Source organism: Phodopus roborovskii, unplaced genomic scaffold (genome assembly GCF_943737965.1).
Source record: "Phodopus roborovskii unplaced genomic scaffold, PHOROB, whole genome shotgun sequence".
Taxonomy (NCBI): Eukaryota; Metazoa; Chordata; class Mammalia; order Rodentia; family Cricetidae; genus Phodopus; species Phodopus roborovskii.
The window spans coordinates 70,678,168-70,706,071 of NW_026126418.1; the positions used below are offsets into that span (position 1 = coordinate 70,678,168).

The window sequence follows — 27,904 nt, forward strand, 5'->3', positions numbered from 1 at the left end:
TTTAAACCACCACAATTCTCTTCCTCAGAGTATCATTTGCAAGCACATAGAGAAGCAGGAATGAGCTGTCTGTCCATGCAGCAATGTATGACTCCATCAATGTTAGACTCCATCACCCAGGAGACTTGTCCTTTGCCTTCCAGCAGAATATTCAGTTGTCTAACATGTGCTCATAGGAAACTGCCTATAATGCATCACTAAGTCTAAAAAAAAGGCAAAAAAAAAAAAAAAAAAAACAAGGATTGTCTGGGCATGGTGATACATGCCTTTAATCCCAGTACACAGGTGCAGAAGCAAGTGGATCTCTGTTAGTGTGAGGCTAGCCTGGTCTGAATAGCAAGTTCCAAGACAGCCAGGATTATATAGTGAGACCCTGTCTTGAAAGAAAGAAGCAGGGAAGAAAGAAGGGGGGGGGGAGAGAGGGAGAGGAAAGAAGGAAGAGAAAGGTTGGTGCTGGAGAGATGGGTCCATGGTTAAGAACATTTGCCGAATTTCTAAAGGACCTGAGTTTAACTCCAAGCACTCATGGCAGTTGACTTGCAGCCACCTATAACTACAGTTCTAGGTGATATGATGCCTCTTCTGGTTTCTAAAGGCAACTGCACACACTTGGCACATCTCCCCCCCCCCCCCCACACACACACACAAATGAAAACAAATTATTTAAGGTGAGTAGTTGGAGAGATGATTCTTCAGTTAAGAGTGCTTGCTGCTCTTCCACAGTACGCAAGTTTGATTCCCAGTGCCCACTTTGAAAGCTCACAACCACCTGTAACTCCAGCTCCAGGTGATCCAGTGCCTTCTTCTGGCCTCTATGTGCATCATCACACACACACACACACACACACACACACACACACACAGTGTGCAGGCTCACACACACATAAATTAAAAATAAATCTTAAAAGAGCACAAGTGTGGTAATTCTCACTTGGCCATATGAGAAGCCATGAGGGTTTCCTACTATTTCATATTTCTTCAGTGCTTGGGTTTGAATAATGAGCGTGTTTCACCCTCAGTGTTGAAAAAGGAAGTTGACACACTTAGTTTTCCATGATCAGCATCTACAGGTATGGATGTGGGCTATCGGACAGGCCTTTGGTGTCGCAAAACTTCAAACACTATCTTCTCTGTCTTCACATGAATGTCTTTATGTTGAGTAAGACAGAGGGTCTTTTAGTATGGAAATTGTTGCTTTTCACTCCCCTCAGCTGGGTCTGTTTTTAGCATTTGCCTTATTGAATGTTGGCAGAGGCCTGGCAATGTTACCAGATGACAGTGACGACTGCCATTTAGTAAATATCTGCTCTGGGTCAGGTCCCTTGGCTCCATCCCTTACCCACAGTCAGATTTGACCCCTACACCCACCAGAGGAGGAGGTATGCTGCATCTAGGCTTTTGCTATAGGCAGGAAGAGGTAGAAGAGAGAAGTGAAAGAGGCTCAGAGAGGTATCCAAGCTAGTGGCCACCCTTGGGTTAAACAAACCATCACCTGACTCCATGTCCTGCAGTGCCCATGTGCCCTGCACCCACTTTCATCTTCATCCCTGCGGTACAGTCTATAAGATCCTCACAGGGTTCACACTGAAAATTGAACTCCTATATTTAAAAAATGCTCTTCCCTGTATCCTCTAGACACGTCTCCACCCACGGGGGGCGGGGGGGGGGAGGCTACTGGATGAAGTGAGTGATCTCCTAGTCCATCCAGGGATGCAGTGCTGAGCAGAAAACCAAAGGCCAGCCTCTTGACCAGCTGTGGGCATTGTGGGGCTGCTACAGTGAGTCCTGTCCACAGTGACCTTGACTTTGTGATCCCCAGTGTGGGTGCTGCTTGGAGGCTTCCCATCTCAGGGTAGAATTAAGCCCTGACAGAAACCACTACTAAGTTGGGATCCCAGCTGCTGTGGCAAGTGACATTTGAAAGGCCAGTTGATCACACATTTGTCAGCAGCGGACAGAATGCTAGGCTAGGCCTGCTGAGGGGCAAGCTGAAGATCTAACAATGAAATCCTGGTGCCTAGCAGAGCACTTTGGAAGAGATTGGCGAGCTTTGTGTGGTTTGGTCTCCTTGGATTTTCTCTGAGGCTGACCTGCCAGTAGGCTGGGTGTTCTCCTTCACCCCTCTTGTTTCTGGGTAGGGGCATACAGCTCATGGGTTGTCCAAGAAAGTGGCTGTTGTTAGTAGCACTTGTCACTTACTCAGAGATTGTAATGTCAGGGGAGCTGCTCTTCCCAAGGAGAAACTAGCATGTTAGTCCTTGGGAACCTCTTTGGTGTGAGTGCCTCACCAAACAATGAGGGACTTAGTTTGTATTAGTGGCCTTTCAAGCTTTCACGGACATGCAGGTCACAGTGCAATGGCACTTGGCATTTCCACATGGAGGAGGGCATTCCCCCCCTGTGGTTCAGCACAGCTCTGTGGAAAGCTTGAGTGCATGCATGTACACTGTAAAATCACACATCCCCTTAGAATTGCCTGACATCTGTAAAGTTAAATAAGGGACATGCCCTGCAACCTGGCAGTTTTGCTCATAGGATGTTCTCCTGCATGCCCAAAAGACATTCTGTGATACATTCTGAAAGTGTCACAGCATTGTTTATAAAAGCCAGAAGCCAAGAACAACCCAGTGTCCATTGGTATAAAAGCAGACAAGATGGTATGATAGACAAAAGCAAGGATACCTACATCATCCGAGTGGTTAGCTGTCAGGCCTGTAGAGTGAGACTCTATACAGAATGCTATCATGTGTAATGGTCACAGACTTATAATTTAAACTGCACATACAAATGCAAATCATGAAAAGAAGAATGATAGCCCAAACAACCACAGTGTGGCTACCATGACAGGAGGGTGGCAATGGCAAAGGAATTCCAGAGTGGCACCCTCCTTTGTGGCTGTGCCATCCTCGTGATTATGTAAAGTACAGAGAAGCAGAAATGCATTTCTCTTAGTTACTTTTCAGTCACTGTGATGAGACAGCATGATCAAGATAACTTATAAAAGAAAGCATTTGTTGGGACTTACAGTTTCAGTTGCCTGGGGTCCTCAACCTCATGGCAAAGAGCATGGCATGAAGCAGGCAGACATGGCATTAGCTTACAGTTAACATTTCTTCTATAAGTAGAGGGAGGGAGGGAGGTAGTGGTGTGGGCTTTTGAAACATCAAAGCCCACCCGAGTGACACACCTCCTCCAACAGGCCCACACCTCCTAATGCTTCCCAAATAGTTCTACCAACCGAGGACCAAGCATTCAAATGTGTGAGCCTGTGGGGGCCATCCTCACTTAAACCACTACATCCACACAAGTAACCACCATGTTGATATGACATGAAGGTGGTGCTATTTGACAGGTTGTAAGAGGGTGTGTACATTTGACCTCATCCTCAGTAACCTGTCTACATGTGTGCAGTCCTTAAATTTTTTTTTATTTTAATTTTAGTCTTAGAAAATTTTTGCAAATATGCATTTACAAAATCTTCATCATAATTTCCCAACATGAACCATGGGAAATAATAGGAGAGAGGAGCCACCTGAGGCTACCATGGTGTGGCGATAGCTCTTTGACACTGCTCTCTACACCAGTGATGGACAGGTGTATGGGAGGGCCAGGAGAGTCTGGTTGTGTGTGCATGAGTGCCTGTGACTGAACTGTGGACAAGACTGGGAACAGTGTTGTGCAAATGCCACCTGCTGCCTCCCACTTACCATGACACTGCTGGTCATTACAAAAGTGCTTCATCTGTACTTCATGGCACAGCTTTGAGGGACCCTGAAAGCCACCTGAAACCTTGGTTGTCGCCCCTTATTTTGAGGGAAAGCTGAGGACAGCGTAGTTCCTGCTGTCCTGGTTTCCAGAGTTGGGAAGGTTAGTTGTCACTAAAAGCATCTCTGTTCCCCACATGACTTGCTGGTTGTTTGTGCCCACTAAATGGCCTGAGAAGAGTGATGTATTGACAGGTCTTCAGAGTGTCACCAGACCTTCCCAGTTGTATCCCCACACAGACTGAATTCAGTACCAGACAGGCAAAGGTACAGTGAGTTCTGTCACCCACTTCCTGGCATTTGGTGGCAGCTGTCAGGAATAGGTGTCTCTAGTTCATGGTCAGGGCTAGCCTTACACTCATGCTTTTTAAAGGGTTTTTGGTGACTTCCACATTTCCTTTCCACATTGGCTACACCTTAGTTATAATGGGTGGCTGTGAGTCTGGCCAGCTCCTTAATTCTGCATCTTTCTACAGAACTTAGGGCACCAGACCCTAGAAAAGAAGTTGGTTCACCCAGCCAAGTCTGAGGAACTTTGACCACCACCCAAGAAATGTATGTCCTGCCAGACTTCCCTTTCAAGCCTGCTTTCTTTTCTCTGCTGTCAGCCTGTCTTGAACAGATTGGTCAGTTGCTCTCACATCCCAGCAACCCTAGAGCCTGTCTGGGCCAGGGTATGCTGTCTTTGAGGTGGGGGGGGGGTGTTACAAGGTCCTTATCTGAAGGAATGGGATGGGTGGAATAACAGTGAGATGGATCAGAGGAAGTAGGTTGTACCAGAACAGGTGTGCAACTCTCTTGTAAATAAAGAGGAGGGGATTGGTGAAGCTCCCTCTAATCAGGAAAGTGAGCTACATGTCAGAGCTGTAGAACAACCTGATACAGCTGTAGTCCATATGGAAATAAGATTCAGAGTTTGTATCCATTGACAGATACTGTGTAGTCAAGTTAGCTTCTGTGTTGAGCAGCTACCCTTGCCAGGCCTGTTGATAAGTGAAGCTATACCCTGATGTATCCATTTCTAGTTAAAAAGATAAGTCAGAAGTGCATTTGGAACACTGATGGAAGTTCTCTGAGCACGTCTGGCCTGGGCTGAAATGTTCCGTGAACTAGGTGCCTGAGACATACTTTCAAAAAAAAACTCATTTTATTTGCCTATGGGACTGGAGCCATGGAACACTTAAGAGTACTTTTTTGCTCTTGCAGAAGACCTGGGTTCAATTCCCAACACCCGCATAGTGTGTTACAATAACTCCAGTTTCAGAAAGTCTGATGGCCTCTTCTGACTCCGGTAGATATGTGTGTAGTATATGTACATATAGGCAGGCAGAACACTCATACACAAAAAATTAGAAAAATCTTCTTTTGTTTTGGACACAGGGCTTCTCTGTGTAGTCCTAGTAGACCAGGCTCCCTTGAACTCAGAGATTTGCCTGCCTCTGCATACTGAGTGTTGGAATTAAAGGCTTGTGACACCACTGCCCAGCTTATTAAACCTTTAAAACTTATCTGTGTTTATGTATCTGGAAAAGTAGCTTGGTAGTTGAGAATACTTGCTGTGCATCACTGTAACTCTAACATCAAGGGTTCCAGTGCCATCTTCTGGCCTCTGTGTATGTATGTGCTCATGCACATACCCGCACATGCACGCCCGCACATGCACACAAACAGATAAATAATTCTTTTTAAAAATGTGTTTCATTTTAAAATGTGCCCACAAAATATTGTAGCCCAACTCAGTTTGCTTCACACATGCTCACAGTACATCAGCTTACAACTCTAGGCAGAGTCCTCCAGCACAAGCACATTTCCTAATAAGGTATCTTGCCTACCTAGCATCTTCCTATTGCTTACTGAATACCTGAACCCGAGGCACTCCAGCCACCCAGGTCACTGTATAACACCAGTTGTTTCCCTTCCCTGCCTAGTCTTGCAAATGTGCACCATACCACATTTGCCTTAGCACAGAATGTGATCCGCAAGGGAAGGGAGGAAAGTATTTCCTGCATGTGTAGTCAGTCTCCATCACACCATCCATATCAAGGGGGAGAACATTTTCAGCTTCATTTTAAAGCATTAGCGATGGGGCTGCAGAGATAGCTCGGGGTTAAGAGCACTAAACGTTCTTCCAAAGGACCCAGGCTCAGTTCCCAGCACCCACATGGCCTTTCACAACTGTCTGTAACTCCAGTTCCAGGGGATCTGGCATCCTCACCCAGGCATACATGCATAAATAAATCTTTAGGGGGGTAAAAAAAAAAAAAAAAGATTACAGAGGCATATGTCAGTGTGTTGCCCCTCTAACTCCAGTGTATGCTCTCTGCACCATTGTACTACCAAGGGCTTCAGAAACTTGAAGCATGAAGAAGGAAGATTAACTGTAAATGGACCTGCCCTGCTCTGGTAGAGAGAGACCAAGGGGAGAAGTGAGGGCCAGAAAATCCCACTTTATCTGCTCTACCTCCAAGGGCTGCTGCTGAGTCTCCTACCCTGGAGAGTAATGGCTTCGTGCTGCTCTGAAGCACCCAGCCTAAGGCAGGGTTTGTTTTGCTCCTTTGTGTGGTGCTGATGTTTGTGTGCTCCCTGGCGAGCTTCAGAGGCCAGAGTTCATCTTATCCTGCCTGGCCACTTGGAATGTCTTTGACCAAATAATTGAACTTGGATCTGTTAAGTTGTATGCAACAGTGACTGACAGAGACAGCCCTGAAATACAGCTACTCTGTCGTTTGTTAGGAGGTAACTTTTACTTTAGCACTAAATTGCTAGAAATTCTGATGGAGTGCTTTTTATTTTTCAAAACTACAGATAACTTACATTCCCATGGCGCACATAATGTTTTGTTCAGTTTTAAGCCAGTTTTAAGTATTTTTTTCCTGTGGTTCTCTGCTGTTGCTGAAAGCAGCAGTGTTGTTTTCTCTTCCAGGGTTGGGTGGTGTGGGTGGTGATGCATTCCTTTGTTGAAGAACCTTTTTCTGAGCACCTTCTGCGGCCCAGACGCTGTCAGCCCACCGAGCACACAGGTATGGGTCTCAGGGAACTTGCATCCCTGTCAGGAAACAGCTAATAAGGATAATAAGGCAGGTGGTTGCAGACGACAGAGTTGCCTGGTGGGTTGGGTAGTTGTTTTCATCAGCTTTGTTGAAATGTCATTTTGTGTCTTACTATTTGTTCTCTCAAAGTGTACAGTGACTTACTGGCTTGTGTAAGCATCATCAGATTCTAATGCTGTCTGTGCTCTCCCAGAGAAGACCCCATGTTCCTTAGTGGTCCCTCTCCATCCTTCTCTCTTCCCTCTGCAGTCATGTAGGCAGCCACTGATCAATTTTTTTTTTTTTTTTTTTTTTTTGTCTCTGTGGACTTACTATTTGGATATCTCAGAAAAATTCTCACGATCTGTGGTCTTGTACGTCTGAATGTCATAGATATAGGGTAATGCTTTCAGGATTATCCATATTGTTGCAAGGTCAGACCCTAATTTCTTTCTTCCTTCCTTCCTTTCTCTCTCTCTTTCTTTCTTTCTTTCTTTCTTTCTTTTTTTTTTTTTTTTTATCAAATATCATTCCACGGGTGACTATACCATACTTTATTCATTCACAGGCATTTGGGCATTTGAGTTATTTTCACCTTTTGGCCATGATGAAAACTGCTGCTCTGAATTTTGCTATGTACACCCTATGAATGTTTCTCTTTGCTCCCTACCAGTGGATTTCTAGAATGATGTGTCTGATATTATGAGGACCCAACAGTGTTTGCCAGTGCAGCTCTTACATTCCCAACATCAGCCTATGAGGCTCCCAGTTCACCCAGTCCTTGCTAATACTTGGTATACCTGTTGTTTTTAGTACTCCTGGGGGTGTCCTAGGGGTCAAACCCAGGGCTTCCCCCCTGAGTTCACATGGTGGCCATCAATTTTATATACTTTTTACCAGTATGTTTTTGGGGAAATGTCTTTCAAATTCTTTTTTATTGTGTTAATTTTATTTATATGTGATGTGTATTGTGTGTGTGCACAGCATATATGGTCTGAGGACAGTTTTCAGAACTTGGTTTGGTTTGGTTTGGTTTGAGACAGGGTCTGGCTGTGTAGCCTGGGCTGGCCTCAAATTTGTAATCTTGATGTCTCAGCCTCCAAAGCCCTAGGATTTGAGGCATATACCACCAGACCTTCAGTTCCCCAGAATGCTTTTCCTTTGTATATGCAGTCCTTTATCATATAAATAATCTGTGAATACATTCTCCATCCTATAGGCTGTCTTTAAACATCCTTGATGCAGTCATCATAGCACAGATTCTAATTTATCTATTTTTATTCTTGTTCCTTGTGCTTTTGGTGTTACAGCTAAGAGTGCACTCAAATCCAAGGCCATAAAACCACCTGTACTTTCTTCTAAGTGTTCTAACTCTTACATTTAGATCTTTGACTTTTTCGAAGCTCATTTTGGCATGTAGGGTAAGACAGAGGTCCCAGTTCATTCTTTACAGACAAGTGCCCACTTGCCCCAATACTGCTTGTTGAAATGACTGTCCCTTCCCCCATTCAATGGCCATCATGTCCTTTGAAAATCAGCATAGACATGTGAACTGGAGTTTCAGTTCTTTTCTTGGATCCATATGTCTATCTTTATGCTATAGTACTGTGGTGTCTTGCTTAATGCGGCTTAATTTTTACATTGAGATGTGTTGGCCCTGAAGCTTTGCTATTTGTTTTGGCTGTTCTGAATCTCTCATATTTCCTTACTGATTTTAGGATTAGAGTGTCACCTCTTACCAAAAGAATTAAGCTAGCAGGATTCTCTAGAATAACAAGTTGTTACTAGGAAATATTACTGTTGTAACAATGCTAAGCCATTTGATCCAAGAACATGGATTCTTCCCCACATATTTTGGTTGTCTCTAATTTGAGCTGTGTTTTATAGTTTGTGAAGTGTAAGTGTGAAATTTCTCTTGCCAAATCTATATCCAAGGATGTCCTTTTTGATATAAATTAAAAGGTTTTTGAATTTTCATTGCTGCTAAAAAAAAAAAATACAAATAGCTTTTATATGTTGATGTTGTATCCTGTGCCCTTACTGAATTTATTAGTATTGATAGTTTTTTGTTTTGAGACAGACTGTCATTATCTAGCCCTGGCTGGCCTAGAACCCACTATGTAGACCAGAGTGGCCTGGATCTCACAGAACTCTGTCTGCCTCTGCCTCCCAGGTTCTGGGGTTAAAGATGTGCCACTACATGAGGCTGCTGCATTTTATTTACTTCTTTCTGTTTTATGGTTCTGAGGGCAAAGCCAAGGTCATGGACACACAAGACAAGCACTGCACTCTCCATTGAGCTGTCTCCCTGCCCAGTGTTAGCAGAGCTCTTGAGTGGATTGCCTGCGAGTGTGCATACATCATCTCTGCAAGTGAAGAGCTGCCTGTGTGCTACTGCACACAAGTGACCCAGACCTCCAAAGGTGGAGGCAGCCTCACAGTGAAGACATCTTGAGCCACATAGTGAGACTCTGTTAAAACAGACATAGAAACAGAAAGTGTCACTCTTCTTTCTAAGCTGGGTACCTTTTTCCCCTCTTCCCCTGTAAGAAATTTCTAATGTGATGTCAACCAGGAACAGGGACAACATCCTTGACTTACCTAACTCTTAGGAAATCATTCAGTCTTTTATCTTAGACCAGAAGGGTTTTAACACCTTGCTTCCATTTCTGTCTTTGCTTCCATCTCTAGGACCTGACCTGGCCTATATCCTGTCACTTGTGCTGCCCTACACCCAAGAATAGAGACTGATTACAAAGGCCTTGCCTGCTACTTGTTAACATCTACCCCTCTTCAGAGAGGGTGTTCTTAACTGTTTCTTTTGAACATTGACTAGACGCTCATATGGAACCAACAAGGACCTGCTGACATTTTAATGCAAGTTCTTCTTAATACCCAGCCTGCCTACCTCAGTTGCTCAGGAGTCTAGTCACCCTAGACAGGTGCAAAAATTGACTTACGTAAGCAGAGTGTAAGGCTGGATTCATGTGCCCTTTCATTTGAATCTTTCCTTTCGAGAAGGAAATCTTAGCCTAAGCACCCTAGCCATTTCCACAAGAGAGCCACAGCTTCTCCTGTCTCCTCTTCTAACAGCCAGGCCTCTGTGTTTTCAGACTCTCAGCGCTCTCATCTCTCCTCCTTCACCATGAAGCTGATGGACAAATTCCACTCTCCCAAAATCAAGAGAACACCATCCAAGAAGGGAAAGCCAGCCGAGGTGTCGAAGATTACCGAGAAACCTGTGAGCAAAGTAAGCTGCGTCTCTAGGTGTTCCTCCTGGCCCTAGCCTTCGGCCAGCATTAAGGGCTGCACTGTGCATAAGTGCGCTTACTAGGGCCATCTGTGTCCCTGGGACCTGGGACCTCTAAAATGGTGTGTGCCTGTCCTGGCAATCAGTCCAGCCAATGGCTTGGACAGTTCCGTATCACCCTCTGGGCATTTAAAGTAGCTCAGAGCACTGTGCTCACACCTGGTGCTGCCTCCCACCCAGAAGCCCTGGAGTCCTCTCACCCAGGGCCTGGGCTCTGAATCCCATCTAAAGACATCCTCCAGCACTAGTAACCTCAGCAGGGCCAGCTGAGCCATATGTGTGGAACAGCTGTTGATTGTCATCAACCCCTCCCTCCAGCCTGCAATGTCCATTTCAAGCTCTGTAGGAATCCAGGTTTCCTCTCTTCCAGGAGGCAAGAGACAGATTTCTACCAGAGGGCTACCCTATCCCCTTGGATCTGGAGCAGCAGGCAGTAGAATTTATGTCCACCAGTGCTGTGGCTTCCAGGTCTCAGAGGCAGAAGGTCAGTGTGACATTAAGAACAATTGGGGTTGCCTTGCCTTCCACTGCAGAACTCTGGTCCATGGTCTGGGGATGGAAAACTACCTATGGCAATGTCATTGTGTCTTAGCTGGGTGGCAACTATGGGCTCAAGTATTTGATATAATTCCTGAATAAAAGCATCTATCTGAGTGGTGTTGATGGGGAGGGAGCTCAGTCTTCACAGCGAAAATTTGGGTCCTTCCAAAAGTGAACTCCATCAGGCACTGGGGCAGTGGGCAAGCATCACCTTTCTAGAGTGGCTGCTCTCTTCCTGAGTCGCTGAGATGATGGACATGATTTATAGAGAAGGCTTCTAAAGCCTTGGGATGCTGTCACAGCCAGCTGCAAGGTTCTCAGCCAGGGGTACCTATGTCACCAGCACTGGCACTGACAGGACCTCTTTCCAGCCTTGTGCTGAGTGCTTACCTCTTCCCAACATCTCTGACAGTGAAAACCTCCCCTGCTTAAAAAGAAACTGAGTCTCTAAAGATGGGGAGCATTTAGCTAAAGCCACAAAGCAGTGGTGAAGTCAGGACTTGAGTGCAGACTATTGATGCCTGACTGGGAATTATTGTGGTGCTTAGGGTCTGATATGGAGCCTTGTGCATCCTAGGCAAAAGCTTTACCCGGAGCTATGTCCTCAGTCCAGGGTTTTGTTTTGTTGTTTCGTTTGAGATGTGTCATGGCCTAAGCTAGTCTTAAACTGCAGTCCTCCTGCCTCTGCCTCCTGAATGCTAGGATCACAGGTGTGTGCCACCATACCCAGCTGCTATAAGTCTTCTTTAAGAAATCAAGCCCAAATGTGTTTGTTAATGTCTCACAAATCTAAATGTTTATCTTGATGTACTACTTTACATTAAAAATACATGTATCGATGTAACAAGCTTTGTAGCTCCTCTTTGCTTTGTTACTGTCCAAGGGCAAATGAATGCAGAACCATCAATGCTGTCAGTTTAATGTGGCTCACAAACACTACCCTGTTTATATGGACAAGCAGAGTATCTTTTTCAAAGATTTATTTATTATATATACAGTGTATGCCTGCACACCAGAAGAGGGCACCAGATCTCATTATAGATGGTTGTGAGCTATCATGTGGTTGCTGGGAATTGAACTCAGGACCTCTGGAAGAGCAGCCAGTGCTCTTAACCTCTGAACCATATCTCCAGCCCCAAGCAGAGTTCCTTAAAAGTCTAGTTAATAAGGTTGTAAGCCCAGAAATTCTGTTGGATTAATTGCTGCCTATGAGCAAGAGGGCGGTACTTGGCATTTTATCTGGTGCACTACTTCCATATAGAAGAGCCCTGAGCTGTGAGAGGTTTGTTCTGTGTCATAGCATGCACAGCATACTCTTAGAGCTCACACCTTTAAGCCATGCAGTGTAACTGGCTTACTAGCAGACAGCTTTGTTCTGCAAGTGGATGTTGATAGGAACATATTCAGCCATTTGGTTCTGGAATCTTTTCTTTTATGTATTGTCCAAAGAAAGGTCATGGAAGAAAATTTGACAGAAACATCCCCTTCACTTAGTGAGGTATCTGCAAGCCCCAGCAATGCCTGAGACATTTTCAGTTGTCATCACAGTGTGTGAAGCAGGAACTGCTAGATATCCACTAGGTAGGAGCCAGCAAGCAGTACAGGTGAATGTCCTGTAGCAGCAGGGTGCCTGCTCCAAGGCCCTGGGTGTTTGTAGTACTGTGGTGAGCCCTGCCCCATAGCATGAGTGTGGACTGCTGTTTAGTGCAGGCCCCAGGATGGAACCTGTCACATTATGTAGGTGAGAGGACAGTGTCCAGAAACCTATGGTATGGGAAGGTTGCAGCTGCCTCTTATGGTCTGCGGTTCATTCTCTCTGACCCTTTGTAGAGTGTTTGCGTATGCATCTCGTGTTTTCCACTTGTGGCGTTCCCTGTGACATCACGGGACTTGAAGCGCAGGAGGTAGAAGTGCAGATCCCAGCTATTGTGCTTCCTGGATTTCTCCTTGCCCAGCCCCTGTCTGTCCCTGTGGTTTTACACCTCTTGTTTTATTTATTTATTCTGCTCCAGCCATGTGGAGAGAGCTAATAGACATTATTGGCTGTGGCCCAAATTTTCTAATTAAGTCTGTTTTGTCTACTGTCTTCCACTATCTTTCCAGCCTGGTTTCATCTAGACACAATAGTCTTCTCATAGAAAATTTTGTCAGTTTTTTATTAACCTTCTAGCAAGCCTAGCAGTGAGCTATTGATTGTTAAAAGTGTCAGAAAAAGTTTAGTCACAAACCATCCTTGTATGATCAGTTGCAGTGTTCAGAAGTGGCTCAGGATGGGCGAGTTCTCCAACCCTTGGGGCATCTGGACAGCGGCTGGGTCCTGGGGCCTCTTTGGACTTCTAAAGGGGTTTCCCTTTCAGGTCTACAGATCTTATGTAGGTCAGCAGAGAGATGGATATCCCTGCCCCAGAGCCTGGTACAGCTGAGCTCTGTTAGATGTGCCTTTCTGCAGGGCCCTCGCTGTCAGATACAGAAGAAGCAAAGATGTTGAGTTATCTTTACATGATCCTGGCTCCAGTTTTTGTTGTTCTGCTGTGCTGTGTTGTATTGTTATAGTCTTGGCTGCCCTGAAACTTGCTTTGTGACCAGACTAGTCTCGAACTCACAGAAACTTACTACCTTCAAGTACAGGCATTAAAGGCATGCACCATCAATGCAACCTGATTCTAGTCTTTTATATGCTGATTCTCATTGCTCCCCAGCTATGACTTAGCCCACAACCACCTGGTTGACTGTCCTGCAGTGCTATGAACACAATTTAGTTTCCATGATGCAGAGAGGCAAAGACTACAAATACAAGCTGGATAGCTACTGTTGCTCTGATGTGAGGTAGTAGCTGAAGACCTGGGCCAGTTTGTATCCCTTCCTTTTCCTCTGCGCCTGTCCTGTTCAGTGGTTAAGGGAGAAAAGCACAGGTGTTATAGTGTCACCACAAACAGGCGGGAAAGTAACCTCAGCTTCCACTTACCTGTGTCCCCTTTTTTATTTATTAAATAAAAGTGTTTAACCCAGGGCTTGTGTGTGTGTGTGTGTGTGTGTGTGTGTGTGTGTGTGTCTGTGCCTGTTTCTGTGTCTCTGTGTGTGTCTGTGTCTGTGTATCTATCTGTGTGTGTGTCTGTGTCCATGTGTCTGTGTGTCCCCTTTTTTATTTATTAAATAAGAGTGTTGAACCCAGGGCTCGTGTGTGTGTGTGTGTGTGTGTGTGTGTGTGTGTGTGTGTGTGTGTGTGTTACAGTGTTTGTTTGCTGTGTTGTCTAGGTTGACCCAGATCTCCAGTTATTTCCTGTGTTGCTGGGACCAGATGCTGGTCTCATACTTGTATTTCTGCCTCCTCTGCCTTCTGAGTGCTGGGATTATGAGTGTGCACCACCATACCAGCTTCTTCCACACTTTTGATCTTTTTCTTTTTGTACTGTCCAGACTGTGAATTGAAACACACCAGGTTTGTATTGTAATTTTGCCACTCAGCTGTAGGAACTTGGACAGGTTACCTATCATCCTACCCACTCCCCACTTAGCCTCAATTTCCCCATTTGTGAAATAATAGCATCTGTTCTGTGGGGGAGGCAACAGCCTGAACTGAATAAATGCATCCAAAGTGCAGAGCTCTGTGGGTGGCTTGAAACACTCAGAGTGGCAGCTGTGACCTGGCCCTTTCTCCCCACTGAGACTTTTATAGCCATTGTTCTCCTCCCTTGCTTTTTCACTAGTAGAGATATGACCTCTAACCCTCATGTAGCATCTCTTAAATGTTATTAGTAACTTCCATACTTGCCCATTCATTGTGCACTTGGTTGCTCTGTGTTTCTTTTTGTTTCTGTGACTATTTTTCAGTGCTGAGGATGCAATGGTGTGACTTCTTTAATAACATTGGGCAGATGCTCTCACCTGCCCCACAGACAAGGAGCAGGAATCTACTGTTTCCAAGTCCAGTCTGGCTTTAGGTCTAGGCCCTTCCCAGAGTTACCAAGCTTATGAGGACAGGTGGTAGCAACTGCTCCCTGCTCCCCTGGGGTGGAAAATGCATGCAGGTTGACTGTCACTCTGAGATGGGTGACTATAGCTCAGCCGCAGCACTGAATCCCCAGGTCAGCTGGTGCCTTATGTTATGCACTTTTCTGGCTGGTGATCACAGTTGGACAGCTGAAGGGCTCAGGGAATGCAGAGCATTAAGAGCCCTTTTATTCAGGTACGGGATTTGCTGGATGGTAACAGATACTACCTGACCCTGCTGAGTCTTACTTAGCTCCTTTACTGAGCCAGGTTCGCCTGGCTGTTGTGTGGCTGATTTGATCTCTCCTCATTGACAGGAAAAGCCTTTCTGCTCTAAAGTGCCTGCACTTTGAACTGTTTACCATCTCAGCTCTCCCTTCACCCTTGCCTATATGTGTGGCGTGTTTTCCTAAAATACTTCCTGTTTCCTCACCAAGTTTCATCACTGTTGCCTTCTGGCACTTTTCAATGTGCCAAGACAGCAGTGTCTGTCCTCTTTCTCCTGTGGCTGGCACCAGGAGTCCTGATTCCTCAGGCTGTCCTAACCATGGGTGGGGTATGGTGGAGCTGAGCACTGTTATCCAGGCAGTAGAAAAACCAGAGCTCAGTCTCTTGGAGACAAACAAGAAAGAAACATGTCAGGTCACACTAGGAAGAGAACCGTGAAGGACAGGAAGGGCGGCATCTTGGTGGTCCACAGAGCACGCCAAGAACTCACTCTGGGCCTTTGGAAGTTAGCTGACAAAAGAACTGTTTATTTGACTCCATCTACTTATATATATTTCTTTTGGTGTTCCTATGAGGTAGCCTCCCTTATTGGACTTTTTTTATTATTCTCTTTTATTATATTATTCTCTGATATCGGGGATGGGAGAGATTTAATATCAAAAAGAATAATCACTTTTTATAATATTTCTGCCATTCACACATTTATAGATTATTACCTAAATCAACATTTTTGGTAGTATCTCTTGCCCTTGGTTTCTATTATTTGTACTCTCTGGACCTTAGGAAGCCCATAAGTGTCCATATACATCCTCACCTCACTAAATGTGTAGTCTGTTCTTGTGTGGACTATCCATTTGTGGAATTATCTAAATGGCTCTCAATGTCTGCTTCTGCCACCCCTGGGATCTGGGCTGCTGGAGAAGGAAGGATGGGGAAAGGAATCTAGATCTCTATGGTCTGCTAGGTATGGATCCAAGACTACCTGAAGTCAAGAACACAAGAATCTGAGGTTAGGAGGATGCGTTCTGGAAAGCACAGGCACAGTGCAGTTAGGGGGTGTTTGTTTGTTTGTTTGTTTGTTTGTTTGTTTCCAGGTGGCTTTCCTTGTAATCAGAATGCCCAAATGCTGTTAGCAGCCAATAGTCACTGGATTACTAACATTGGCTCTAGCTTCCTCAGCTCTTCCTTCCAGCCCTAGGATTAGAGTCCTTTGAAGTCACAGTTCTTTCATAGGGAGGGAGCTCCAGGTTTGGGAAGGACTGTGTAGTGATTTAGGTAGAGAATGGGCTGTGAATACTTCCAGTCCCTCAAATCCTGAATTTTTGAATCCTGAATCTGATTCTGGGATGAGTATGCATGCCCTACGGCATGACTGTTGCCTCCTATGTCCTCCTTGAGGCCTCATCACACACTGGGAGATAGGAAGTGCTGCCTCTGCTGGCCATTAGAATATTGAGGAAAATGTTTTCAGGATGTCAGAGTGTGGGAAGGGAATCCCCAAGTCTCTAAATGACCCTTCTAGTCCTAAGTCCTAATGTCTCTTCCTGCTAGCCTCTGTCTCCTGATCACAGTCCTTAGAGAAACCATCTGACTTGGTCTCTGCTACCAGAACCTTCTCCATTTGCAGGAGTGTCGAGCTAGCTTATAGATTTACTGTTTTGAGAATAGCTTCCTTCATTCTCTTCTCATTCCTTAAGCATGACATTCCCTTTCAGAACCTGTGCTGGCTGGAGGAGAAAGAGAAGGAGGTTGTCAGTGCCTTGCGCTACTTTAAGACCATTGTGGACAAAATGGCCATTGATAAGAAGGTTCTGGAGATGCTGCCAGGGTCAGCCAGCAAGGTGCTGGAGGCCATCTTACCCCTGGTACAGACTGACCCTCGGATCCAGCACAGGTGAGTCCCCTTGAAGTTAGTTGTGACAGCAGTGGGAAGCTTAGGCACCTTGGTTTGGGGCATTTGAAACAGTAAGGGGAAAGGAGTTTCCCACTTGCTCCCACTTCCCAGCCTTGAGGCTCCTGCAGAGGCCTGTATGCTGACACCACTGTCCCAGCAGGTGCATAACCCACTGAGCTGTGGCTGTATCGTTTGCATTAGTGTGCTAGCACTAATCATAGTGAGTTGGATGCACTCTCAGAACCTCCATCATCACTTACCATGACATTCAGTGCTGTCATACAAGTCTTCAGCTGCTGAGATTACCACCTGATAAAGCAAGGTGTAGTGAAGCCCTGGCCTGTGGCAGGCCAGGACCTCCCAGGCAGCCTTTGATTGCTAGAGTGCATTTTCTCCTTACACGTTAGCTTTCCCTGTGTTTATTGTTAAGTATAACAAGGAAAGCAGTGCTAGATGCAATCTCCATGCTGGCCAGGAACTTTCCTGAAGAGGCTGTCAGGTCTGAGGTTTTGTCAGTGGTGCCTGTTCATAATCGATGCATCTTTGTGTGGATTCCTCAAGGCTTAGTATCTGTTTAGACCCATGAGACTGAGCTTTTATGGATGGCTTTCAGAACTTGGTGATGAAGTTCATAATTTTCTACTGAGAGATACAACAAATTGTGTGTCTTTATTTCCAAGAAATGTTCTGCCTGGAGCTTCCATACCAGCTTCTGCTGACTGACCCCTGGGAATTGTGCCCACTAGCTCTCTAATGCTGCTGGTCACTTGGTGCTGCTGTCTGCGCTGTGGCTGTCCCATGGAAGCTCAGTGGTCTTTGAGAAAATGAGCCTGATATTAGGCCATCAGATGTGTAGATAGCTATCTCTAGATACTATCATACCTCTGTTCCCATGTGATAGCCCCCACCAGGGAAGAGTTAAAATCAGTTCAAAAATTGAACTGATGAAGCACTGATTACAAGGCACACATTGAAGAAAGCAATGAGAGAGCAGCAGTGGTCCTGTTCTGCTTCCTGCAGGAGGAAGAAAAGAAGATGATGCTGGAGGAAAGCAGCGAGACTTGGGGGGAGGGGGGAGGTAGAAGAACAAAACAAAACACTCAGAGGACCTGAGGCTAGTTAGTGTTGCCCCCAGGGGCACCTGACCTGCCAGACAAGTCACCCTTTCTAGAGGAGAGGGCCCTCCTTCCTGCCTCATCCTTGTGAGCCCTGACACCATCTCCCGGCTCTTTGGCCAGCTTCCCTCATTCTCAGGGGCTGGAGGGGTGGACTTGCTTTCCTTCTTACTGACTGTTCCTTTGATACATGCAAAGTGCAGTCATGGCTGGCAGAAAGCCTAGCTCCTTCCCTTAAGCTGATGCACTTGGAAAGAGCCTCATTGGTATAGGGCTTAGAGACCTTCGGTGTTAGAGCCTGTTTAGTCACATCTTACAATATTGTGTTGTCTTATCTAAATTGTACCCTTGGTTTTTAAGTGTCTGCTTTAGGAGCAAGGGAGTGGTTGCTTTTGCTCTTCTGTTATAATGTGTAAAGTCTGAAATGAGAACAGCATCCCTTTCTACAATTCCTTAAGAAGACTTACCTTGAAACCAGCCTGGTCTACAAGAGCTAGTTCCAGGACAGCCTCCAGAGAAACCCTGTCTCGAAAAACCCCCAAAAAGAAAAAAGAAAAAGGAAGAAGACTTACCTTATAGGCATGGTGATCCACACCTTTAATCTCAGCACTCAGGAGGCATGTGGATCTCTGAGTTCAAGGTCATGCTGGTGTATAGAATGAGTTCCCGGGCAGCAGGGCTACACAGAGAATCCCTGTCTCAGAGAGAGAGAGAGAGAAGGAGAGAAAAGCAGAGAGGGAGAGATCAATTACTGGGGCACTTGCTATAATCTCAGCACTCAGGAGGCTGAGGCAGAATTAAGAAGTCAGGCCAAGGCTAGTCTTAGCTACAGAGCGAGCAAGAAAGGAAGAAAGAAAGAAAGGAAGGAAGGAAGGAAGGAAGAAAGAAAGAAAGAAAGAAAGAAAGAAAGAAAGAAAGAAAGAAAGAAAGAAATGTTCCCTGGAGACCAAGGTGCTGGCCTCCCTCAGTGCTCCCTGGGAAGGGGAGTCATGATGCAGACTGTTCTCTAATGCTCTTTAACCCTCTCCTCCCTGTAGTTCAGCCCTCTCCTCCTGCTATAGCCGAGTATACCAGAGTCTCGCCAACCTCATTCGATGGTCTGACCAGGTGATGCTAGAAGGTGTGAACTCAGAAGATAAGGAGATGGTGACAACTGTGAAAGGGGTCATCAAAGCTGTGCTGGATGGAGTGAAGGTAATAGCCAGATTTCAGATGGCCCTAACTGGGCAGCCACCCTGTTGGAAGATATGGAGTTGATTATAGACCATACACTGAGGTGAATGTCTTCTAGAGCTATGATATGGGCCAGTTCTGTCCAGTAACTACTTCATTCTTAGGCTGCCAGATCCCATCAGCCTTCCTGTTCAGTCCTCTGTGGGCTGTATGTCCCAAGTCTGTCTGAGAGCTTGCCATGATGCAATGGTGTTTGTACCAGCTTTTAGCAAAGCTCCAAGTATCTCAACCATTACCTTTTCATGTCATAGGAACATCGAGAATTCCTGATAGAAAAGCAGGGTTGAGTGGTTGAAAAGGAATGTACTTGATCTCTATGATGCAATCAATATGTTTACTATCTGGGCCATTCACATAGCCTCATAGGAAATTAGGAGTCACAGTTAGTCACAGTTATAGCAAAGTAAATGCTATGGAGAGCCTAGAATTGGGGCCCCGAAGCCAAACTACAAATATAAATGCTAGTAGGTAAAAAGCAAAGAAGAATGGAGAGCACAGAATGGAAAGGGCTTTGCAGCGAGCTGGAGGAGCTGTTCTGAGAGGCCAGCCTAGGGTCTGGCCTGCTTTGAATCCCAAGTTCACCACCCAGTAGTTGGTAGACTTGGGCAGTTTACTACCTTAGTTCATCTTGATGACCCCCTACAAGCAGGTATAATAGTGGTGACCTTCATTGTAGCATTGCAGGATTAGGGTAGTTAATGGGGGGTGCTTTTAGAACAATGCCTGGAATACACTAAGCTTGTAGGCACTCACAGTTGTTCATTATTAGTTATGTGGTGCCAAATGCATGCTTTATAGATGTGGCTTAGAAAATCTGTGTCCCTTTTATAGACCCTTAATCCAAAATTATAACTGCATTAGTTAGCCTGGGTCAGAAAGACTTCTCTACTCAGCCAGGCTATGAGGTCCTTGAAACATGCCTCTTGGTGTGTACTTTAGAAGCTTAGAAAATATAACAAAGACCCCCAGGGGGTTTAAATTACAGGGAGAAGTCCCAAGAGGCATTGTTTGGTGAGAGAAATCACTCAAATGGGCTGTTAGCTGAAGCCCTAGTCACTCCCTCCCCAGCACCTTTAAAGTAAAGGCTGCTGTGTCTACAGGGAGCTTTGGGTTCACTTTGAGGGAGGACGTATAACAAGCTGACAGCAAGCTTTTCCTCTGCTGCTCCCATGTTCTCCCATCACAGAGTCATCAGACTTCATGTCATCTGCTTTAACTAACAAGGCTTTGTGGGTGTTGACTGTAACACTATAGAATTTGGGGTACTGTCAGTTTATCCCCTCAGTCCTTACTGCAGCTTCTTTCAGGCAGTCAATGGGCAAGGCACAACATGACCTTCCCATGCTTTCTGGCTGAGTTCTGGCTCACCTACGCTTGCTTCTCCTGTCCTAGCTCTGGAAACCAAAATTATTTTCCAGGTGACACTGTTTAAGTTTTCTTCCATCAGATTGATCTCAATGAGATGTCATAACAGAACAGCTGAAGCAAGAGATCAGGTTTCCACAGGAGCTTCAGGACACTCCAGACCAAATGCTCCTTATGGACTCATGAAAGCATGGGTGTACTGGTCAGAGAAGGCGTGTTTGGAAAATTGCTGCTTTCTCCATGTGACCCTGGGGAGATGGGAGCACACACGTGCAGCCTGTGGAACTTGAACTTGCCAGCACCTGAGCAAATAAACTTTTCACAGTTGTTATTAAAAGTAGTTTAACCAGAGCAGGGGTAAGGAGAAGGCTCAGCAGAGCCAGGAGACTTCCTAACCTCTTAGGCCAGTGAGCCTTGGGTACACAGCATGGGGACAGAAGTAACAAACAGGAAGGTGGGAGAGAATAGACTAGGAAGAGTTGTCCTCTGACCCTCACATGGCCATGCAGATGATCATACACACTCAAGGATGGATGCTTTAGCCAGAACAAAGATCTAGTAGGTGAGGGACTCTATATCAGTCTGTCTTGTTTATTGTTGAGCATTATCAAGAGCCTCCTGTGTTCCGGTAATGGGACAGGACTGCACACACAGTGATGAATCAAGAGTGGCACAGGCCCTAACTGTGGGGAGCTTATCGTTCACTGACAAAGAGACATCTACAGCAAGGAATGTTTGTGCTAATGGAGGAACAAGGAGGTCAGAGAGACATCCCTAAGGAAAGCAGGTCAGCTGGCCTGTGGTATGAGAAACTTCTCTTAGAGTCAAGGAGTGAAATTGGTCAGCATTGGCATTTGTGATTAGAATCTTATAGTAATAATAGATGCTATTGATATTTGTTTGGTTTGGTTTTCCCAAGACAGGGTTTCTCTGTGGAATAGCCCTGGCTGTCTTCTATAAACCAGGTTGGCCTTGAACTCACAAGAGATCCACCTGTCTTTGCCTCCCAAATGCTGGGATTGAAGGCATATGCAACCACTGCCTGGCCTATTGGGTGTTTTTTTACACTGGCCAGCCCTCTGAGGTAGGCACTTTCACTAGTGGACCAACCAAGGTTCAGGCGAACCATAGTCAATGGCAAGCTCATGGTTTCCATACATGGGCACTGAGTCACTCTCTGTTGCCCCCTTCTAGGAGATTCACCCAAAGGATCCTCTTAACAATAAGCCCATGTCCTGGTGTGTGAGGAAGCTGCCTCAGCTGGGAGGGCCAGGCATGTGCAGATACAAAGACTTTAGCTGGCTGTCTTCATCCTGCCTGGAGGAGAAATGGTGCATTCCTACAAACTGACTCACCACTCCTTAAGGATCTCATTCAGTTGTTGAATGGAATTCTTTTTTTTTTTTTTTTTAGGGGGGGGAGTGGTAAAGACTGGAAATGAGTTTGAAAGTTAGATCATTTTGATTTTGTTCCTACATGAGTACTGTCATTTGCCACATAAATCTTCACATAAATGCCACTAGTTGTGTAACATTGGACAGGTGACTCCTCTGAGATTCTTGTAGGTTTTTAAATACCCTGAAGGTGTGAGGGGAAAGAAGATCTTGTCTATGGAGTACCTGGCAAGTGTTGGGTGGCCAGCAGGCAGGGGTGAACATTGTTGATCGCCAAAACTATCACCAGAGTAGCTCACATTTACTAGTCTTGGATGAGAATTGTGGCTCTCTCTAGGGCAGCTCACAATTGCACATCTTCCCAACTGTACCAATTAAATGCCCACTTCCCTTCTAACTTCAGACATGATACCTTTTGCCTGTGGAGATGTCAGGGCCTCCCTGCCAGCGTTCTGTATCCCTAGCCTCCAGCCACTCATACAGACTAAAAGTGTTTATAATTTAAAATAATAATAATAAGGGCTAGTTTGGTTCTCAGCACCTGTATCGGGCAGATCACCCATTAACTGCAGCTCAAGTGGATCTGACACTTTTTTCTGATCTCTGTGACCATCCAGACACTCAAACAGACACATACACAGAAAATAAATAAATAAACGAACGAACGAATGCTTCTGCTGAAAGCCTTAAGGGAGCCTTGTGGAGATCCATAGTTTTGTCATTTCCCTGGGCTTGCATAGCAGACTCAGCTTGTAACACAAAGGAACACCTACAGGAAAGGATGTTTTCTAACTATAGTAGCCAGGACAGAATGGTCAACCAAGGAGAAGCTTTTAAAGATGGGACTTCTGCGGCTGAAGCGATGGCTCACCAGGGAGGCATGCTCACCACCAAACCTGATGACATAACTGACTCCCTCGAATTGTCTTCTGACCTCCACATGGGAACCATGGCACACATGTACGCACACACAATCAACCCATCAACCAATGTAAAAAAGTTTAGACATGAAACTTTTGGGAGGAAGCTGGATGTTGGTGGTGCATGCCTTTAGTTCCAGCACTCAGGAGGTAGAGGCAGCCGATATCTGTGAGTTCGAGGCCAGCCTGGTCTACAGAGAAACACTGTCTCGAAAAAAAAAAAAAAAAATAAAGCAGATTTTTGGAGGGTTTGAGCACAATCTGTGAAGTGCTTGCCACATGAACGTGTAAGGCTAAGATTGGATCCTGAACACCATGTTTAAAAAAAAAAAAACTAGGGACAGCAGCATGTAACCATGATCCTAACACTAAGGGAAGTCAAGACAGACAGGGTTTGGTTGTTTGGTGATGAGACTGTCTAGCCAGATAGGCAAGTTCCCAATCCAATAGGAGATCCTATCTTAAAAGATGGAAAATGATTAACGTCTGACCTCCACACATGACACAAAAATAGAATGTTATGTTTCATATGTAAAACTCAGAGACAGATGAAGGCTAGTGTGAGGTTTTCTGAGTGATCAGGGGTGTGCCTATCTCATGTTCCTGCTGACATTAGCACAGGGATTCTACCCAGTGATTCAGAGTGGCTACCTCCTCTCCAGCTACCATTGCTACATTTCAGACAAGGAAGAGGAGGTGGGTGTTGTACCTACTCCTTTTAAGGAGGCTTCTTAGAGCTTCTCACAGAATTTTTCTTACATTTATTGGCCAGAGTTGCATCAGGCCTCACCAGTTACCCACATGGCCATACATAGCCAATCTGGTTTCTTCTCTTCAGCCACTGGCTTCTGAGACTACAGGGTGCAAATCCCAAGTGACACTTCCTTCCTGGTGTAGGACATCTTGTTCTGGAAGGGCCACGTGGTAAATATTTTAAGCCTTTCAGTCCACAGACAGTCTGGCACAGTCCTTGTTTGGTGTTTTTGTTGTTTGAGCCAGTCCTACCTTGAGAGCTTTCTAGAAACAAGTCCCAGGCTGACTTTGGCCTGAAGGTGTGGCTCCCTTTTTTCTTTTGGGGTTGTTTGTTTGTTTGTTTGTTTGTTTGTTTTTGTTTTTGTTTTTGTTGTTGTTGTTTTTTTATTTTTTCCAAGACAGGGTTTCTCTGTGTAGCCCTGTCTGTCCTAGAACTCACTCTGTAAACCAGACTGGTTGGCCTTGAACTCACAGAGATCTGCTTGCCTCTGCCTCCTGAGAGCTGGGATTAAAGGTATGTGCTACTGCTGACTGGCCAGGTTTGCTATTTTTAAAAAGTTTGCTTTTTAAAATCTAGGACCCGGACAGAGCCTCTGTGCAGCAGCATCTCCTTGTGCAGCAGTAGCAGCAGGTGGATGTCTCCTTCTTGAAACTTTGGGACTTTGGTTTATTTTAAATTTTATTTTTATTTATGTCTGTATGTGTGCCACATGTGTACAGTGCCCACAGAGGCCAGAGGAGCATCAGATCACCTGGAGCCAGAGTTATAGGCAGTTGTAAGCTGTCCTGTGTGGTGCTGAGAATTGAACTTGGGTCCCCTGCAAGAGCTCTTAAACTACTGAGCCATCTCTCCAATCTCATTTTGTTCATTTTAAATTTTTTAAATTTATTTTAGAGTCATTACCCCTGAAATCTGGCAGTGTAGAGTTAGTCAAAGGCACCCTCATAGTGCTGCTCAGCATGTCCCTCAGCCCTGTGGAGTCCTATAAAGCTGGAGGCCAGAGCCCTCTTGATCTGTTAGTGAAGAAAGGAAGCTTCCTCAATAGAGCACTGTGTTCCCAAGAAAGGTGTCCCCTTGGTAAGGACGGTAATTGGTGGTGGTGACTACTGTGCCCCAGAGTTTTCAGGCTATGACTCATAAGGTGATTTCTGAAAGAGAAACCAACCCTCATGGTTGTTGTACAAAGCTTGTTGCCATCCTTGTATGTAGAATTTTCAGAATCAGGAGTGCTTCCTAGCATCCTCTGCCTGTGTCATTTTAAAGTATTTATGCAGCTCCCTAACTGGCCCTGATCCCAGCCATCCCCATTACAGTGTGGCACCTGAAGTCCCCTGTTTTAGACCGTGTAAGGAATGCCAGTTACTTCTCAGTCATTGCCCATCTCTATCAATGCCTCGTGTGTCAAGCCCTGTGCTTCTTTGCTGTGTGTGCAGCTGAGAACACTTCCTCAACTTGCTGCTTCTCGCTGCCACTTTTGATGTGGGCAGTGAAGGTCCCTTGTTGTCTCTATTAAGTCACTCAGGTCTGGACATGGTGGTACATGCCTTCAGGCCCAGCACTCAGGAGGCAGAGGCAGGAGAATCTCTGGGATGGAGGCCATCCTAGTCTACATAGAGAGCTCTAAGACAGCCAGGACTACAGAGAAACCCTGTCTAAAAACACAGAGCAAAACAACAACAAAGTCACTCTGTGGCTGGACACTCCTATGATCGTGTCCTGTAGCTTCTGTCACAGGAATCACCCCGGTCCTTATTGACCAGGGTCTCTCACCTGTCAGGCCTGCCCTGACCCTCTTCCAAAGTATGTGAAGAACTAGATGGTAGCACTGAGCCTCGGTGTGTAACCACAGACTTCCTGTGCCCTGGCACAGGACTCAAAGACCACAGGGCCAGAGAGTAGATAGATGGGGTGATAGATGGGGGTCTGAGCTGGAGCGAAAGGTCCAGGCTACAGCTAGTGTGCTTCCAGTGGAACAGTCCTGCTGTGAGAATGAGCACAGAGAACGCTAGCGACCATGCTGTCCTTGGGTTTCTTTGTGCCAGGACTATCACAGCAGTGTGGGCCCCCTCTACCACTCAGGTCTTAGTGTCATCCATCCCCAGAAGAGGGAGAGGAGAGTGGGACTGGGATGCTCAAGCTCAGAGCTGTGTGTTGACTTGTTAAATCATTCAAGCACTTCTGTCTCTATAGTCATGGTCCATATGAACAAAATGAGCATGGGAACGTATCACGTTCTTAGGAAGATCTTCTCCAAATGTATTTTTTGGATTCTGAAAACTGATTTTCAGTGAACTAATAATTGATCTCAATTTATAGTTTTGTTGGCAGTAGAGTTCAGAGCAGTCTTTCTTACTTACCTTTTAGTTGGAGTCCAGTTAAAAAGACCCTGCCCCCCCCCAAAAAAAAAAAAAAAAAAAGATCCTGGCTTTGAGAAACTCTGCCTTCCAGAGGCTTGACTTTTCCCATGGTGTTAGGCCCTGGCCAATCCACAGGTGGTAAGCACTCAGTGAAACCAGAGTATTGGAAGCAACCTAGATGATAGAAGTTTCCAGAGCCTTCTGTGTACAATCATTAAGGCAAGTTGAAACCAAAGTCCTTCTGTTTGGGCAGGAAGGCTGGCAGAGAAAGAAAAGCTTCCTGTCTCTTTCCCAGCCCCCACTATGTCATGATATGGTCTTGGAATTTAGGAGCACACTTGCACATGTGTGCTTGTTATCCCAGGATCCTTCTGCTGTCCATTGTTCATTAGTTGAGGTCACAGTTGCCTTTCACGGGGGACATCTCACCCAAACTGCCCCCTAGTCGGGGGGAACTGGAATTTGTTCTGTATTGGCAGACACAAATATGCAGACTTCTCTGCATTCCTTTGTCCTGCTTGCCTCAGTGAGTTTGCTTAGCATGGAGACACATGTCTGCAATACCCCTCTCATGATGCTAAGTCAGAAGGATTGAGAGTTCAAGGCCAGCCCACACTACATGAATGTGGAGTTTCCAAGTCACTTGAAAGTGACTTTGATCCCAGCCAAGGGTATGGGGCTTTCAGGGTGGGCTGCCTCTGCCACTCTCCCCTCTTCCCCAGGCTGTGGGTGAGGAGGCAGCCTCCCTCTAGCTGCTTTCTCTTTCCATCCCTCTGTCGCTTTGAGTTCTGAATTGTGGGAATAGGTAGAAGAAGCCCCCCTCCCCTTCCTGTGCTATCCTCAGGCCAAGGATCTTATTTCCCACATGGCTCCAAGAATAGAATGGAGTCCAGTTTGGTTCCGTGAACATGTCTGTCATGGTGTAGAGGAGGCAGTTTTCTCAGAATTGATGTATGTTTTAGCAAATGTAGAAGATACAATTTAAAAGGGGGAGGTTGATCTTGTTTCCCAAAAGCAGGTAGGGCTTTTCTGCTGCCAGTGGCCCCAGTATTGTGCCATTTCTCCATGCTGTGACCCATGTTCCTGCTGTGAGTCTGCCCTTGCTGACTATAGAGTATTGGGTTCTGTCACATTGACATACATACTTGGTACTTGGAGTGAGTGTTAACTGTGGGCCATTACATAGTCTCCTTTTACCTATTGTCCCACCCTCCATAGCTGAGCTTTTGCATATATCCATGACGTTTTCCTCAGACAAAATTCTCCTAACAAATCTTTGAGGCTTTCAGTATGTGCCAGTAGGTCACCCTCTAGACCGTTGTCTGCCACCCAGAGTGATGCACCATTCTCACTGACACCACCCATCCACATCGTCCTGTCTTCCCATTTGTGAAATTCCTCTTGAATATTTCTTTTTTGTGCATCCATCTGTTTTCCTCGTTTTTGTGTTGTCAGAAAAGCCTGCTTTGGGAAATGGTAATCCTTTGGCCCTGGGCAGGGAGATGTGGCTAGGTGACCCACCTCTGTGTCCTCAGAGGTGGTTTGCTTTTCCCTCATACCCACAGGTCGTCACCAGAATCCCCCCAACTAGGGAGGAGGTTGTGAGTAGTGACATACCAGAACACTGCTCAGCAGTGGAAAAGAACAAACCCAGGCCCCCAAGTATGGCAGCTACTCAAGCACATGAAGGTGGATTTCTGAGGCAAGGTAGCCAGGAGTGGCAGGAACATGAGGGGACTGCAGGTACAGGGCTTCTGTCCTGAAGCTGACTGTGTTAAGGATTGCACATGGATTCACACACTTAGAGTAGGTGGGTTTCATGGTGTATGAATTTGGCCTCCACAAAGATTGGAAGTTGAAGCTAGAGTGATGGCTCATTCTATAAAGTACTTCCCGCACTATCATGACCTGAGTTCGATTCCCAGAGTGCACAGAAACCAAGTGTGCTGGCCACAGTCAAGCAACAGATCCCTAGAGCTCTCTGGCCAGATAGCATCACCTACTCCAGATA

The 27,904-nt window shown here is 45.7% G+C and overlaps 1 protein-coding gene across 14 annotated transcripts in view; it reads left to right on the forward strand.

Moving 5' to 3' along the window:
- The window catches only part of Rapgef1 (Rap guanine nucleotide exchange factor 1), a 116,396-nt gene that overhangs the window by 49,656 nt on the left and 38,836 nt on the right, over positions 1-27,904 (forward strand). For 8 of the 14 annotated variants that reach the window (XM_051185018.1, XM_051185020.1, XM_051185029.1 and 5 more), the window contains exons 2-5: positions 9,907-10,043; positions 10,474-10,587; positions 16,577-16,755; positions 18,908-19,064. In XM_051185018.1, coding sequence (XP_051040975.1) covers positions 9,907-10,043; positions 10,474-10,587; positions 16,577-16,755; positions 18,908-19,064 — 587 coding nt within the window. The remainder of the gene's footprint in view (positions 1-9,906; positions 10,044-10,473; positions 10,588-16,576; positions 16,756-18,907; positions 19,065-27,904) is intronic. The other 6 variants (XM_051185022.1, XM_051185024.1, XM_051185021.1 and 3 more) reach the window with 2 other exon arrangements.